Source organism: Pituophis catenifer, unplaced genomic scaffold (assembly GCF_029215685.1).
Source record: "Pituophis catenifer annectens isolate HBS135680 unplaced genomic scaffold, rPitCat1.0.hap2 SCAF_15, whole genome shotgun sequence".
Lineage (NCBI taxonomy): Eukaryota > Metazoa > Chordata > Lepidosauria > Squamata > Colubridae > Pituophis > Pituophis catenifer.
In genome coordinates, this window is record NW_027256895.1 from 16,800,862 (window position 1) to 16,817,145 (window position 16,284).

General features: G+C 41.5%; 2 protein-coding genes across 2 annotated transcripts; both read right to left on the reverse strand.

The window, feature by feature from the left end:
- Positions 1–337: 337 nt before the first annotated feature.
- On the reverse strand, positions 338–3,571 carry LOC139324467 (vomeronasal type-2 receptor 26-like). The gene is made up of 3 exons (XM_070954178.1): positions 3,392–3,571; positions 2,204–2,330; positions 338–1,083 (listed from the first exon to the last, which is right to left on the reverse strand). The coding sequence occupies exons 1-3, from the start codon at positions 3,569–3,571 to the stop codon at positions 338–340; spliced, it is 1,053 nt and encodes a 350-aa protein (XP_070810279.1).
- A 3,230-nt stretch (positions 3,572–6,801) lies between these two features.
- On the reverse strand, positions 6,802–15,026 carry LOC139324468 (vomeronasal type-2 receptor 26-like). Its single transcript, XM_070954180.1, has 4 exons — positions 14,196–15,026; positions 12,936–13,154; positions 12,342–12,468; positions 6,802–7,703 (listed from the first exon to the last, which is right to left on the reverse strand). The coding sequence occupies exons 1-4, from the start codon at positions 15,024–15,026 to the stop codon at positions 6,802–6,804; spliced, it is 2,079 nt and encodes a 692-aa protein (XP_070810281.1).
- Positions 15,027–16,284: the final 1,258 nt, after the last annotated feature.

Genomic DNA, 16,284 nt, shown 5'->3' on the forward strand with positions numbered 1-16,284 from the left:
ACAGTTTATGTCCAGGATGTAAGGATGAGGTAAGATGGTTCCTTAGATACTCTGTAGTATTTCTTAATATTTATTTATTATTGTAATTTCAAATTCGACCCAATCTCACCACTCTTTTTTGGTTTAAAACATTTCTAATGGAATCTTGCAATAAGCATGACTGACAAAAATAATAAAACATCTATAACAAGAACACATTGCAAAGCCACAAAGGCATCCAATGAGTTTCTCCTGATACATGACCCTACTTTTTGTCCTGATAGCACCTGGCACAGTAGTTGCTTCAGGTTCTAACAAGATGGTTAGAAGGGGTAGGATTATAAGATAATTTTTACTGTTATTTTCTCCTTAAGTGCTTCCTGAAGTTCAGCTCAGGTTTCAGTAGAAGAATATAAATTTTAGGGGAAAAGATGCAGAGCAATAAGCCAGCACTGGAGGCCAAGATGGAAAAAATCTTCACGGCCACCATATATTTGCCCTTTTTGCTTAGATAAGTTGGAACAAAGGACACCCAGACACTGCAGAAGACCAACATGCTGAAGGTGATAAACTTGGCTTCATTGAAACTGTCAGGCAGATTCCTGGCCAGGAAGGCCACTGTGAAGCTGATAATAGCCAAGAAGGCCAGAAAGCCCAGGACGATATAAAACATAGTGTCAGATCCTTCATTACATTCCAGGATAATTTCTTCCATCAGGGAGTGCTTGTCAACATCAGGAAAGGGGGGAGCAGTGACCAACCACACACTATAAATCAAGACTTGATTAAAGGAGCAAGAAAGAACAATGGAGCTGGCCAGCTGTTTGCTAAACCATTTTCTCATCCCACCTCCTGATGTAGTTGCCATGAAGGCCAGGACCACAATGATGGTCTTGGCCAAAACAGAAGAAATGGCTATTGAGAAAATTATTCCAAAAGCTGTTTGTCGAAGGAGACACATAAGCTTTGTGGGCTGTCCAATGAAGAGCAAAGTGCAAAGGAAACAAAATAAAAGGGAAATAAGAAGAACGTAGCTGAGGTTCCAGTTGTTGGCTTTGACAATGGGAGTCTCCCGGTGCTTAATGAAGATGTAAAGCACCAAAGCTGTGAGGAAAGAAAAGAAAAGGGCAAAAAGGGTGAGAGTGATTCCCAAAGGTTCTTCAAATGAGAGGAAGCTGGTATCTTTTGGAAGGCACCTATTCTGGTCTTTGTTGGGATACTGATCTTCTGGACACTGAAAACATCCTCCTGGATTCACGGCTGTCTTTAGAAGAGCATTTGACAGCTGTGACTGGGAGGATTTTCCATCAGGTTCGCCTGATTCACCAGTTGCGTCCCTTTCTGGATCGGGACTCGTTACTCACGGTCACTCATGCCCTCGTCACTTCCTGCCTGGACTACTGCAATGCTCTCTACATGGGGCTCCCCTTGAGGAGCACCTGGAGGCTCCAACTGGCGCAGAGTGCGGCCGCGCAGGTGGTTATGGGAACGACATGGCGTTCCCATGTAACACCTCTCCTGCGCGAGCTGCACTGACTCCCGGTGGTCTTCCGTGTGCGCTTCAAGGTCTTGGTTACCACCTTTAGAGCGCTTCATGGCTTAGGACCTGGTTATCTACGAGACCGCTTGCTGCCATCAGTAGCCTCCCACTGGCCGGTACGCTCTCATAGAGAGGGGCTCCTCTGGGTGCCGTCGGCCAAACAATGTTGACTGGCGGCCCCCAGGGGGAGAGCCTTCTCTGTGGGGGCACCTACTATCTGGAATGAGCTCCCCCCCCCCGGGGGATATGGAGGATCCCGGATCTACGCACCTTCCGCCGTGCTCTTAAAACCTTTTTATTCCATCAGGCTGGCCTGGCCTAATTTTTTCCCTTTTTCCCTTTTAAAACACAAATTTTAATTTGTTTTTAATTTATTGGGGTGTTTTAAATCTGTCTTCAGCCAAATTGTTTAATTCAGTTTTATTCTGTTTTTAAATTTTGTATTTATGTGTTTTTATCTTGTGGCTGTTCACCACCCTGAGTCCTTCGGGAGTATGGTGGTATACAAATCAAACAAACAAACAAACAAACAAACAAACAAACAAACAAACCTATATATTGTTTTTCGAATTAATTCTTCCAAAGCAGTCTTAAATCATCCTTTTTAATGACTCTTCAATAAATTTGGGATAAGATTAAGCTCACAAGCAGGGTATTAATACATTTTTCTACAGTAAATCTTACTCTTTGGATGAGAAATCTTTCCTTCTGGGCATCGATGGCATTTGTAGCAGCAAAATGGTTTCCCTTCAATCCTTTTCCTGCTGTATCCAGAATTGCAATGGGAATTACACAGAGAAATGGGAAGTTCCTATCAGGAAACAAGAAATTACTTCTAAGACATGTGTACCTCTAGGTTATACCCAGGTAGATTTTAGATGGTGTTCTTGAAAAGAGTTGTACAATGAACGAAATTCAAACATCACACTTGTTTAAAACCCACAAGGAAGCTAGATATTTTCCCAGAAGAAATTCATTTGCTTCAAAGAAGTATATCCTTATATAAAGGATATAATATATCCTTTATATATTGATATAAAGGATATATTCCTTTATATCAATATATTAGCAGAATCCTCAGTTAAATAGAAAATAAAGACTGCTTTTGATTGACATTTCACTGAATTGTGCAATAATACACTAACGTGATTTGACAGATTTGGCAGGGAGTTGCATCTAGCCATTACCGTATTTTTCGGAGTATAACACACACCTTTTTTCCCCCTAAAAGAGGCTGAAAAATTGGGTGCATCTTATATTCCGAATGTAGCCCTGCCCAGCTACCGGCCCCCATCCTTCGGCCTCCGTACATCCTCTTCCTGGCTGCAGAGATTGCCACAGAAAATGGCTTGCATTTTTGGGCTCTGCGTCTTACATTTTAAGCCTTAAAACACTCCATTTGAGAGCTGTTCAAGGTTGAAGGGATCTCCAAAGCACATCACTGCCAATCACCGCCTCTGCACATCATGTTTTCAGCCTCTGCGCATCACTTTTTAGGCCTCTGCATGCTCCATTTTTGGCCTCTGTGCAGCGTGTTTTCAGGCGGTGATCAGCGGCAATGTGCTTTGGCAATCCCCACAGTCTTGAATAGCTCTTTAAGAATTTTTTCCCTATTTTCCTCCCCCAAAACTAGTGTGCGTCTTATACTCCGGTGCATCTTATACTCTGTTCTGTCTCCAGTTCCCTAGTCATCTGTGTTGCTCTTTTCTGCACTCTTTCTACTATATATTATAGGCAAGTTGTGTAATCCACAAATTGAATGAAGAATGTGAAAAGGACTTTTTTTAATGGTGGAATGGAAAGCAACGAATCATGTAACATCAATAAATTCATGGTGGGAAAATGATTTAGACAATTTAGTATGAGCTCTACCTGGTTAAATGCCTTAGGCCACTGGATCACATCTTCAGAAATGGTGAATACTTTACCAGGGACATTCTGTGGTGTCACTCTCCCAACTTTGACTCTAGCAAACGATTTATTTGGAAATGTGATCCAGTTGATAATATCAAATCCTGCTATTAATTTGTCTTTAGAGCTAAAGGAAAGCATTTCGCCAACAGTGTTGTTAAATGAAACACTTCTCAAGAAATGATGAAGCTAGATGAAAATGACAGCAACAAATCATCAACCTCTTCCTTAGCATTATATTAAATAAATACAGTAACAATCAAATTGAATCTTAAAGGCATTCCTTATGTTAAAAAAAAAAAATCTTCTGTACAAATTTTAAAAAGTCAATTTCAATTCATTTTAGCCAGGTTTCTTTTGGTGATTCAACTGCCTGTTGACCTAAATAATAATATTTTTTAAAAATAGTCATTATAGCGCTGGATTATATACAGGGGTGAAATTCAGCAGGTTCTGACAGGTTCTGGCGAACCAGTAGTGGAAATTTTGAGTAGTTTGGATACCACCTCTGGCTGGCCCCAGAGTGGGTTGGGAATGGAGATTTTGCAATATCCTTCCCCCAGGAATGGGGAGGAAATATGGATTTTGCAGTATCCTTCCCCTGGAGTGGGTTGGGAATGGAGATTTTGCAGTATCCTTCCCCTGCCGTGCCCATCAAGCCACGTCTACCAAGCTACACCATGCCCACCAAACCATGCCCACAGGTAGTAAAAAAAATTTGAATTCCACCACTGATTGTATGATATTACTTTGCACTGGGTTACTTGATTTTAGTAAATGGAATTTCATAATTTAGCTACAAAGATACTAATATAATCTCTATAATACTTTTTATTTTTCTTTCTAGGAGAATGCATACTTTTTTTAAAAGCAGAAGCAATTAAAGTTGAATTAATAATGACAGAAAATTAATTCAAATTAAATCATATCAAGTTGATCTTTACCTTTTCCCTCAGTGAGGTAGCAATATATATTTCACAAGTAAAAAAAAGGCCTTAAGATCTAATTCTCATTTCTCCATCTAAAGGCGTATGGAGATTCTCAGTCATCCAGGTTATGGTATTCCCAAAGGTGTTTTTTCAAGAGGCAACTGGACTTTCTGGATTTTCTTTTAAGATGTTTTGCTTCTTATCCAAGAAGTTCAGAGCTGAAGAAGCTTCTTGGATAAGAAGTGAAATGTTTGAAAAGAAAAAAAAAATCAGAAAATCAAGCTGCCTCTTGAAAAAGCACTTTTGGGACAACCATGACCTGGATGGCTGAGAATCTCCATAGATATTTAGCAATGCATTTTGAGATAGGCACCCTTCAAATGGTGTGGGAATATGAATGGATTTCCAGAAAAATGGAAGACTACAGGAACCGTTTGCACTTCAGTTTGAGATGCAAACAGCACAGACTCATCCTCAACAGCCTGAGCCTGGGCTCAACAGTGAAAACATCCTGCAGAAAGCACAGCTCCAACTTCTCAAATGAAAACTGAAGAATCTTCTTAGATAAGAAGTGAAACGTCTTCAAAGAAAAACCAGAAAGTCCAGTTGCCTCTTGTTAAAGACCTTTCAGACTTCCATCTAAAGGTTAGGGCAAAGTTAATATTTTCTAAATAAGAAAACACAGCAGTATTCAGTAATTTGCTAGAAGAGGAGCAAGGCTTCCTAGTTCATCTATTTTGCCAGACCATGAAATGAAGTAAAAAAAAAAAGGGGGGGGGGGTAAAAGAAAAATAAAAGAAATGAAATTGAATAACTTATAACAGAATAACTTAATTCCAATTATTAGGAATGGTCAAACAGCTTTCCTTCCTGTTTTAAGGAAATCCTATACCCAAGATGTTGCATAATGGGGTGAGCTCCCATTACTTATCCCAGCTTCTGCCAACCTAGCAGTTCGAAAGCATGTAAAAAAGGCAAGTAGAAAAATAGGGACCACCTTTGGTGGGAAGGTAACTCTTTGGCTTTGAAACGGAAATGGATACTGCCCCCTAGAGTTGTGAACAACTAGCACATATGTGTGAGTGGAACCTTTACCTTTACAGTGTATATTTTAGATTATTATTATAAATGAAATTAGAGTTATACTTACACCTACAGTATGCATTTATTATTATTATATGTGAAGTACAAACCATTTACTAGGTTAGAATTATTAAAATAAATAAATTGAAAAAGGATGTACTGTATAATATCAGAGTGAAATATTATGCTAGCTGAAAATTAATTTCCAGCTGACATCTTAAATTCGAAGTCAACCCATTTAAATTTCAGGGAAGCTGGTAGAATGTATCTTGGTATAGCACCTCAACACTTCTTATCTAGAATTAGAATAACAGAGCTGGAAGAGACCTTGGAGGTCTTCTAGTCCAATCCCCTGCTTGGGCAGGAAACCCTACACCACTTCAGAAAAATGGTTATCCAACATCTTCTTAAAAACTTCCAGTGTTGAAGCATTCACACCTTCTGAAAGCAAGTTGTTCCACTGATTAATTGTTCTAACTGTCAGGAAATTTCTCCTTAGTACTAAGTTGCTTTTCTCCTTCATTAGTTTCCACCCATTGCTTCTTGTCCTGCCTTCAGGTGCTTTGGAGAATAGCCTGACTCCCTCTTCTTTGTGGCAACCCCTGAGATATTGGAACACTGCTATCATGTCTCCCCTAGTCCTTCTTTTCATTAAACTAGCCCTGCCCATTTCCTGCGACCAAAACTGAATGCAGTATTCCAAGTGTGGCCTTACCAAGGCATCTACATATATTTATGGTTGCCATGAGTTCTTTTCAAAAATTCCCTGGAGAGTTAGGGTTTTTCTTAGATCAGGGGTGTCAAACTCGCATAGTCACAGTGTCATCATGTGACATATAGTGACTTTTTCCCCCTCCATTAAACTGTGCATGGGTGTGGCCAGCATGTGACCCATCCAGCTCACAGGCCACAAGTTTGACACCCCTGCCTTAGTTTGTAAAAAGACTTTTCCAACTGGTCTTTCTAACATGTTTTAAGTCTTAAATTTAATTATTAATTATAAAACACACATACTTTAGTTTTCATTATTTTATTTACTCAGACAATTGTTTTAATAGCAATCTGAAACTTTTTTTTACTGTAAACAGCTAATAAACTTCAATGCTTAGTAGGACAAGATGCTAATGATTATAATAAAATAAACAAGAGCTCCCCAAGCTTTCTGGCTTTGAGAAGGAGGGAGAAAGGATGGTTCCATGTGAGCAGCTACCAAGTGCACACAGATATGCAGCTCGAATGGAGCGTACACATAGCTGCTCACCCACTCATTGTGCAATTGGGCATTTGCGCACATGAATGCACACACACACATCGCTTCTGCACTCCAGCCTGGGGGCTGGAGACTCCACAATCCTTTGGCTATCCCTTTCGTCTTCTTAGCTGTTCCTTATTATTCAGTTCAGGCCTCACAACAATGATATAACATTTAGGAGAAAAGATGCAGAGCAATAAACCAGCACTGGAGGCCAAGATGGAAAAAATCTCCACGGCCACCATGTATTTGCCCTTTGTGCTTAAATAAGTTGGAACAAAGGACACCCAGACACTGCAGAAGACCAACATGCTGAAGGTGATAAACTTGGCTTCATTGAAACTGTCAGGCAAGTTCCTGGCCAGGAAGGCCACCGTGAAACTGATGGTAGCCAGGAACCCCAGAAATCCCAAGACAACGTAAAACAAGGTGATAGAGCCTTCTTTACATTCCAGGATAATTTCTTCAATCAGGGAATGCATGTCAACATCTGGAAAGGGAGGAGTAGTTACCAACCACACAGTGAAAATCAAAGCTTGAATAAAAGAGCAGGAGAGGATGATGGAGCTGGCCATTTGCTTTCCAGACCATTTCCTCATCCCACCACCTGGTGTGGTTGCCATGAAGGCCAGGACCACAATGATGGTCTTGGCCAAAACTGAAGAAATGGCTATTGAGAAAGTAATGCCAAAGGTTGTTTGTCGAAGAAGACACATAAGCTTTGTGGGCTCTCCAATGAAGAGCAAAGTGCAAAGGAAACAAAACAAAAGAGAAATGAGAAGAACGTAGCTGAGGTTCCGGTTGTTGGCTTTGACAATGGGAGTCTCCCGGTGCTTAATGAAGATGTAAAGCACCAAAATTGTGAGGAAAGAAAACAAAAGAGCACAAAGGGTAAGCGTAATTCCTAAAGGTTCTTCAAATGAGAGGAAGCTGATAACTTTCAGAAGGCACAGATTCCGATCCATATTGGGATATTGATCTTCTGGACATTGAAAACAGTCTTCCATATCTGTGAAAGAAAGATGCTTTAGGAAACACAATCAATCTTTGAGCATGATCTCTTTAACTGAGTTAAATCATGAAATGGGAAAGGAAGTGCCAAATAAATAGGAGTTACCCCACAGTTTCAATGGCAGTATTTAAGGGAAGCTGGCTTCACTACAGCAGCCATGTGCTTATCTCTGCATGTGTGTGCCTATGTGTCTGTGTTCCAGCATAACTCTGTTATGCCTGGGCCATTAAGGAGAGCGAGTGCAGTGTCCTAGAGCGGCAATTGTTTGTGATGTCAGTTCCTTCGCAGCTTCCTCTGGAACGCCAGCCAGGACGTTCAACCTCCAGTGGACCAATGGGGAAGTGCTTGATGGATTTGGGGCAAAGTACCAGGATCATATATAGGGTGGGAAAGAGGAGTGCATGGGAGGGAGAAGAGAGAGGGCAGAGATGATGGGCATGGGAGTAGGGGGAGAAAGGCCACTCCCAATGGCTTCCGGTCTGACAAACACTTTGACATCTATAAATACCCCGGCAATGTCGGGTTATCAGCTACTTATTTATAAAGAACTCTATTTACTGCCTGTCTATTCTCTCTCAGGATCATCGGGCAACACGAAGACAAACTCAACAAACTACAAAAGACGATGCTTAAATGGTTTAAATGCTGATTTAATCTTGTTAGCTCCGAAAACGCTGCAGTTGTAGCGATGTAAAATTGGCGCTACGAGCGTGTGGCCGGCTTCGCATTTATCCAGCCCCCGCCTATCAGCTGTGGGGCATAGCCCACACCCTGCCCCGACAACGCCCTTCAAACAGCGAATCAGCAAAGCGAGGAAACAGCAGGCGAAGGATCAGCGCCCTTCTCGAAAGTCTCATCATTAGAACACTGATCATCTGCGAGCGGAAATGCCACCTCAGTCACGGAGACAGTGTGAAGGAGCCGTGAAACCCTAGTCCCGACGCTCCCCACTCCAACACCCAACCGCGTACCCCAGTGTGACTACTCCCACCCCCCTCGTATGTGTATTGGCCGGCGTGACGCAGCCGTCCGCTGAGCACTCCTCCAACAGCAACTGCAGAACGGGATGCCATCAGAGGAAGAACGGGACACCGTCAGAGGAAGAATGCCGAGCAGGGATGGTGAGCCTGTGCACACCCCAGCGCTGTGGTGTCAAGTGTGATGGTGGGCTCAACAGGCAGCTCCCCTTCACCAAGGAGTTCTCTGCAACACACAAGACAGACTCATTAACACCGGTTAACCCCGGAGACCCCAGTTTCATCAGGTATTTTAGGTGAAACTTCCTACGTAGTTTTTTAGCGCAAATGTCCACCTCGGATACCCATGATGCCTCCTCATACGGATATCCTTTCCATCAAACCAAATATTTAAGTTGTCCCCTGCTAAGTTTACAATCTAATATCTCATCAATTTCATAATGATCATCCCTTACTGGTCCGGGACACTGTGGCTTTTCTCTAACCGTTGTTACAGGTTTTAATAGGCTGCTGTGAAACACAGGATGTATTTTACCTAATAAGGGTGGGAGTTTCAGAACCACAGTGACAGGGTTTATTACACGAAGTATAGAAAAGGGTCCTAGGTATTTCGGCCCTAGCTTTCGGTTCGGTATTCTCAATTTGATATATTTGGTGGAGAGATATACTAAATCCCCCACCTTGAATGGTTCCACATGTTTTCGTTTTTTGTCCGCCTGAGATTTCTACACGGTTGCTGCTTCATCTAACGCTTCTCTAATTTGTGGCCATAAGGTACGTATCCTATCCGTCCATTCCTGTGGTTCCGGCCCACCATCCGATAGGCCCTCTAACTCGGGTATAGCAATGAAATCATGGCCAGAAACAATACGAAAGGATGTGAAGCCAGTGCTGCTATGCACCGCATTGTTGTAGGCAACCTCGGCGAAAGGCAAGAGACATGACCAATCGGTTTGTTGGTATGATACATAACACCATAGGTATCGTTCCACCATAGCATTTGCCCTTTCAGCTGCGTCATTGTTTCTGGGATGAAAGGCAGAACTAAGTCCCTGCGTTGAGCCTATGGCTTGCATAAAGCGTCTCCAGAACTTAGCCGTGAATTGCACACCCTTATCCGAAATGATACGATGGGGTACACCGTGTAACCGATAAATATGTTGGATGAAGAGTTTTGCTAGCTTCCGGGCCAACGGCAGCCTGCTGCAGGGGACGAAATGAGCCTGTTTAGAAAACAGGTCTATGACAGTCCATATAACTGTGTTTCCATTGCTCTCTGGAAGCTCCATTACGAAATCCATTGCAATCTCATCCCAGGGTCTATTGGGGGTTGCCACTGGCTGTAGTAGACCAAGGGGTTTCCCTGCCCAGGGTTTAGATTTGGCACAAATGTTGCAACTCATAACATATGCTTCCACATCAGCCCGCATATGTGGCCACCAAAATTGGTGTCGTGCAAGATGTAGTGTTTTAAGAAATCCAAAGTGGCCAGCAGTTTTGACATCATGGAATTTATGCAAAACAGCCTGTCGCAGTTTGCTAGGGATATATACCTTATCCCCCTTCCAAGCCAACCCTTCCCTGTGGGTAAGTAGGTGCTTATTGTCCTGTATCCACTTGTCATTTACTACAGCCTCCCGTAGCGACTTCTCCCAACTACATTGTGTGTCTGTACCAGTAGCCGCCCTCCTGCCATGCGTGCCGTCAGGTACTATGGCCTGGATGACATCATCCCATTTGCTGTGGAACTGCAACCGAGATAAAGCATCAGCTAGGAAATTCCTCCCTGCTGGTAAATACTTTAAAACGAAATTGAATCGCTGGAAGTATTGGGCCCAATGCACCTGTTTGGGTGATAACTTCCTGGGGGTCTGTAGGGCTATTAAGTTCTTGTGGTCTGTCCAGACCTCAAATGGTGTACATGCCCCCTCCAATATGTGCCGCCAGCTGAGGAGCGCCCATCGGACAGTGAAGGCCTCTTTCTCCCATATAGCCCATCCATGTTCCATTGGGGTGAATTTCTTGGAAGTGTATGCACATGGCTGCAAGTGGCCCTGGCTGTTGGCTTGTAACAATACGGCCCCCACGGCCACATCACTCGCATCCGCCTGCACTACAAAAGGGGTTTCCTGATCAGGATGTCGAAGTACGGGAGCCTGCGCAAACCGAGCTTTCAATGTTTTGAAATCTGTTTAACACTCCGATGACCAATTTAACTTTTGACCTGGCCATGGCTTTCCTTCCTGTCCCTGAGTCTGTAGGAGGTTGGTGAGTGGCAATGCTATCTGGGCAAATGAGGGGATGAATTGTCGATAAAAGTTAGCGAAGCTGAGGAAGCTTTGTAGCTTCTTCCTAGTCCCCGGACTTTGCCACTCCAAAACGGTACTGACCTTTTTTGGATCCATTTCTAAGCCTTCTCTAGATATCCTGTAGCCAAGGTAATCCAATTTGATGCGGTGAAATTTGCATTTCAACACCTTAACATATAATTTCGCCTCCAATAATTTCCTTAACACCTGGCGATGTTCTTCCATTGTCCTGCTGTAAATCAGGATATCGTCCAGGTATACCAATACACCACAATATAAGTATTTGTGGAGAACCTCGTTAATTAATTGCATAAATACCACCAGGGCTCCTTGCAGTCCGAAAGGCATAACCCGGAATTTATAGCTTCCAAGAGGACAATTGAAGGTGGTTTTCCATTCATCCCCCTGTCTAATCCGAACCCGGTAATACGCCTCCTGCAGATCCAATTTAGTAAAGTACTGGCCCATTGCCAATGTGGCCAAGAGATCTTTTATCAATGGGAGAGGATAGAACGGTTCTACGCTTATGGCATTTTAACCGCAAAAATCAACACATAAGCGAAGACCCCCATCCTTTTTCTCCCGAAAAAAGACTGGGGCAGCCATATTTGCTCGGCTGGGTTGGATAAATCCCTGGGCTAAGTTCTTATCTATGTATTTACGCAGTTCTTCCATTCTCTTGGTGTCATTGCATACATACGCGGTTTTGGCAATTTTGCCCCTGGTATGAGTTCTATAGCACAGTCTGTCATACGGTGGGGTAGTAACACGTCACATTCCTCCTTGTCAAATACAGCTGCCAAATCAGTATACACCTTGGGCACCCCAGGCTACAGGGGTTTCTCAATCCCTTTGGACTACCTTCTACCCGGCCCATTGGCTCTAGGGCACTTGGTTCAGCACCGAGTTCAAGGCAGAGTTTACGATAACCCCCTTCCCACCAGATGGTAGGCTTCCACTTATCCAGCCATGCTAGCCCCAGGATAATGGGTTCAGTCATGACATCTACTACTACAAACCTAAAACACTCCTTATGCTCCCCTATTCTCAACTGCACTGGTTCAATGACATGTGTAGTAGGCGCCCCCCCCCCCAATGTAGATACATTGCTCAACATTCTGTCTGTCTGTTTATTCTATCATCTATATCTATCTGTCTGTCTGTCTGTCTGTCTGTCTGTCTGTCTCTCTGACATCTATCTATCTATCTATCTATCTATCTATCTATCTATCTATCTATCTACTGTATCTATCTATGTATCATCTATATCTATCTAGAATTGTTTTTTAAATGTTACAGCTATATATATGCACAATATCTGAATAATAATTGCATATTGGACTGCTTACCATTTTGGTTTGAAATCTTCCCTTCGGGACATGAATGGCAATCATAACAGCAAAATGGTTTCCCCTCAATCTTGGTTTTACTATAACCAGAATTGCATCTGCCATTACACAGAGACTTGGGACAAACCTGTGTGAAAATGGAAGAGATGAGCATATTCAGAAAATTTACTTTGTAATTTTGGGGGTCTAACCTATTTTCTTTTTCTTTCTGTTTTGTTGTTTCATCTCCTTGAGTCAGTGTTATCACCTTGCCTCCTTCCCAGGGCTGAGAGACAGGGACTGTTCCAAGCTCATTCAGTTGGCTTTCTGCCTAAAGTGGGACTAGAACTCATAGTCTCTTGATTTCTAGATTGGTGCCTTAATCACTACACCAAAATGGCTCTCTTCAATCATGTTTTATAGGTTATACATTGATGATGCATTAGCACAAGTTGTAAGTGCGGCTACAACAATTACAATAAAATAAAAATAACATTGCAAGAAAGATTAGTTTTAACTCCCCACCCCTTCACTTGGAGTGAATTTCTCTTTCTCATTCCTTCTATGTTTTAAAGTCTCAGAAAATAGTTGAAAAAATCCTGTTTTGAACATCACCTGTTTGAAATCATTGGGCCATACAATGGTATCTTCAGAGATGGTGAATACTTTTCCAGGGGAACCCACTTTTCCAACTTTTACTCTCTGGAAGGATTGATTGGGAAATGTGACCCAATTTATAAGATCAAATCCAGCTATTAATTCCCCACGTGAACTAAAGGTGAAGGTTTCTCCAACACTATTGTTAAATGAGTTGCTTTTCAAATAGTGGTGAAGCTAAATTGGAATGGGAAGAAAAATGAGAAGGACAAGAACTCCAGGAATAACTATTCAAAAATATTTTTTAGAGTTATATTATTCTATATGTATAAAATTTAAATATTGTTAACTTATTAGGATTGACACTTGTTCTCTTCTACTTTGGATCTCTCTGTGCCTTGAGGTGTGTAAGGGGTGAAACACAATGCTTTCTATTTCATTAGCTCAATTAAATAGCTCTGAGAAACTGTACCTACTGTATGAACAGAGATATAAATAAAGAGATGAGAATTCAATGCACTCCTAGGGAAAGATTTCTCCTTCCCAAAATAGTGAATTGGATCAGCTCAAGGGACAATACCTATTGATGCATCTAAAACAAGATTAATATGTCAGTCATGGATGTTGCCATGCCTTGGATCATTTCCAGCATGTTACTGCATCCTTTGTAGGATTGCCCTTGTTTTCCCTCTATGATTGTGAACTCATTTAAAAATATGCTAAGGAGAAAAAATAATATTAGTTAGCATCTATTTTTGTTTGCCTTTGTTTGGTTTTGGTGTACCTTGCAACCTGAAAATTCCAATAGAAAGATGTGAAACATCTGCTGCTACAGTACAATGAAGGAAGGAAGGAAGGAAGGAAGGAAGGAAGGAAGGAAGGAAGGAAGGAAGATAAAAGAATGAAAGAAAGAGGTAAACAAAGATAGAAAGAAAGAAAGAAAGATGGATGTTAAAATTTGGATGTTAAATAGATTTGGAATTGGCCATTATTCAGCCATTTTGTCTGAACCTGAATGAAGCTCTTTCCGACTCCTTTATGGAGAATTGATGCCTTTAATAATGAAGAGGAGGAAGTGTATGCACCAGTTTCTGGAACGCTCTGGGATTTTGTCATCTCATTTCTAGTCTTTAAAATTATATGAAGCACCTACCACTGCAATATAATCAATACCCTGAGGATACATGGCTTTATATTGTGATAGCAATCTGGAATGTTATGGTTCAGCTGAGCAGTATTGCTAGGGTGGAAGAGGAAATAGTATTCATAAGAAGTTACCTTCCATGGTTGTTGATTGAGAAGCTCCCTTCTTCCTCTTCTCTGGATTGCTCTTTTGTACCCTTTCCTGGAATGCATGGCATGCAAGGCTTCTGCCACTGCATGAACAGCATTATAGAGGCTATAGCTGTGGCTGGTCATGCTCATTTCAAAAACAGAGCCAGGAAGGGTTTCTAACTTCTCCTCTCCAGTGCAGAGTCCTCCTGGCTTTGTTTCTGCATCGGAATGAGAGAAAGAGCACTGGAATGCCTCTTCCCAGAAGTCCCTGAAGAAACCATCTTCTTTTTCTGAGGGAAGCTTTCTCAATCGAAGGAATTGATGGAAGCTGAAAACGTCTTTGGTGTGAACTGCAAAAGAGAGAGCCCCATGGATGAAGTCCACTTCCAAGTTCCGTAGCAATGGAAGGGAAGTGAAATCCATTTGGGCAGTGAAAATCCACACTTTGGCTTTCATTGGTATGTCATGGAATTTGGAGAACTGAAGCATAAGTCTTAAAACCATTATACTTTGAATTTCACCCAGTACAATTATTACTTTGGCTGTCCTTTCCATAACAATCCTTATTATCTTCAGTCCTTCCAATGCTATTGTGTTCATTTCTGAGGAAAACCCTGTCTGTGGAAATGTTTTTGCAAAATCAAAGCAGATACCTTCCTGGGCGAAAATGGGCAATGTGTTTTCCACAAAACTCTCCCCGATGTCATCGTCTATATATATAACACCAATCCATGTCCAATGAAAATGCAGCAATAGCTGGAGAATCCCCTTATACTGATGGTCAAGATTTGGGAATAGCTGATGAAGGAAAACTCCCTGGGATTTGTCATTCATCATTGCAGCTGAACCATAGGCAAACTAAAAACAAAAACAAAAAACTAATTATAATTATGGAAGAAGATTCCACGATAAAATACATTTAAGTTGTATTAATATTTTGGGATAAACTTATAAAGTTTGGTCTTAGGAATTGCTTTCTTCCACTAGGATCAACCATCATGGCTGACCCTACCAGGGGGAAAAATGCTTCTCTTCTTCAAATATTCTGATCTCAGACAGGAGAAGGAATCTCCCCATGTTAACCCCTGGAATTTATGGAAGAGTCTTCCTCTGCTTCCTCTTTTCTCAATTTTTGTCACCCTTTGAGGACAAGTCTGGGTGAAGCTTTAATTAACTGAGAAAATGCTATCATTTATTTCTTATAATTGTTCATTCATTAGTTAGTGTTTTTAATATTGCTTGTAATCATATGGTTTCCTCTATACGGTGAAAGTTTATGGTTTTTTTTTACATCTCTCAGAAACATATAATTAGAGTGGTATGAATATCTCAATCTGTAAGTGAATTACAGATTCAGAATATAGAATAACAAAGTTAGAAGGGGCCTTGGAGGTCTTCTAATCCAACCCCCTGCTCAAGCAGGAGACCATCGACCATTTTAGACAAATGGCTGCCCAGTCCCTTTTTTAAAGGTTCTAGTGATGAACTGAACAACTTCCAAAAGAAAGCCATTCCACTGTCAGGAAATTTCTCCTTAATTCCAGGTTGCTTCTCTCCTTGATTAGTTTCCATCAATTGCTTCTTTTCTCGACTTCTGATTGGCAAAAATAGTCCGATTCTGACCGCCTCTACTTTGTCATACCTCTAAAATATTGGAACACTGTTTCATTCACTAAATTAGAAATGTAACAAAGCTTGAAAGTTTCACTTCAGAAGACATCCCAGTCTCATCTTTTTGTACTAAAAAAACATTTATTTTCTAAATAATGGCAAAAGCATAAGAAAAATGCAAAAAAACCCAACCACAAACAAACAAAAACAAAACAAACAAAGCAAAAGCATTATTTTCAATTGTTGTTTGAATGAGGCCAACTCACTTGTGGAATTTTGTAGATGCATAGAATGCTTTCCATAAAAAGACAGACATTACTGTTAGGACCACCAATAACAGTGGCTATATTGGTCTGGATATCACACTTATAGTTCGGGATAAACCTGCCCCGTGTAGAGAGAAGTTCCACTGAGGCCCGATAAGTCCATCTGGCACGAAAATTGCTGTTCAACACATGGAACCCCAAAGAGACATTAGGCA

Coding starts and splice junctions, on each gene's coding strand:
- LOC139324467 (XM_070954178.1), bottom strand. CDS start 3,571: ATGCTTTCCTTTAGCTCTAAAGACAAATTAATAGCAGGATTTGATATT. Junction 2,331..3,391: donor GGCCTAAGGCATTTAACCAG/GTAGAGCTCATA, acceptor GTTTCCTGATAG/GAACTTCCCATTTCTCTGTG. Junction 1,084..2,203: donor AAAGATTTCTCATCCAAAGA/GTAAGATTTACT, acceptor CTTTCCTCACAG/CTTTGGTGCTTTACATCTTC.
- LOC139324468 (XM_070954180.1), bottom strand. CDS start 15,026: ATGAATGACAAATCCCAGGGAGTTTTCCTTCATCAGCTATTCCCAAAT. Junction 13,155..14,195: donor TCAATCAACAACCATGGAAG/GTAACTTCTTAT, acceptor ATTCCAATTTAG/CTTCACCACTATTTGAAAAG. Junction 7,704..12,341: donor GAAGATTTCAAACCAAAATG/GTAAGCAGTCCA, acceptor TTTCTTTCACAG/ATATGGAAGACTGTTTTCAA.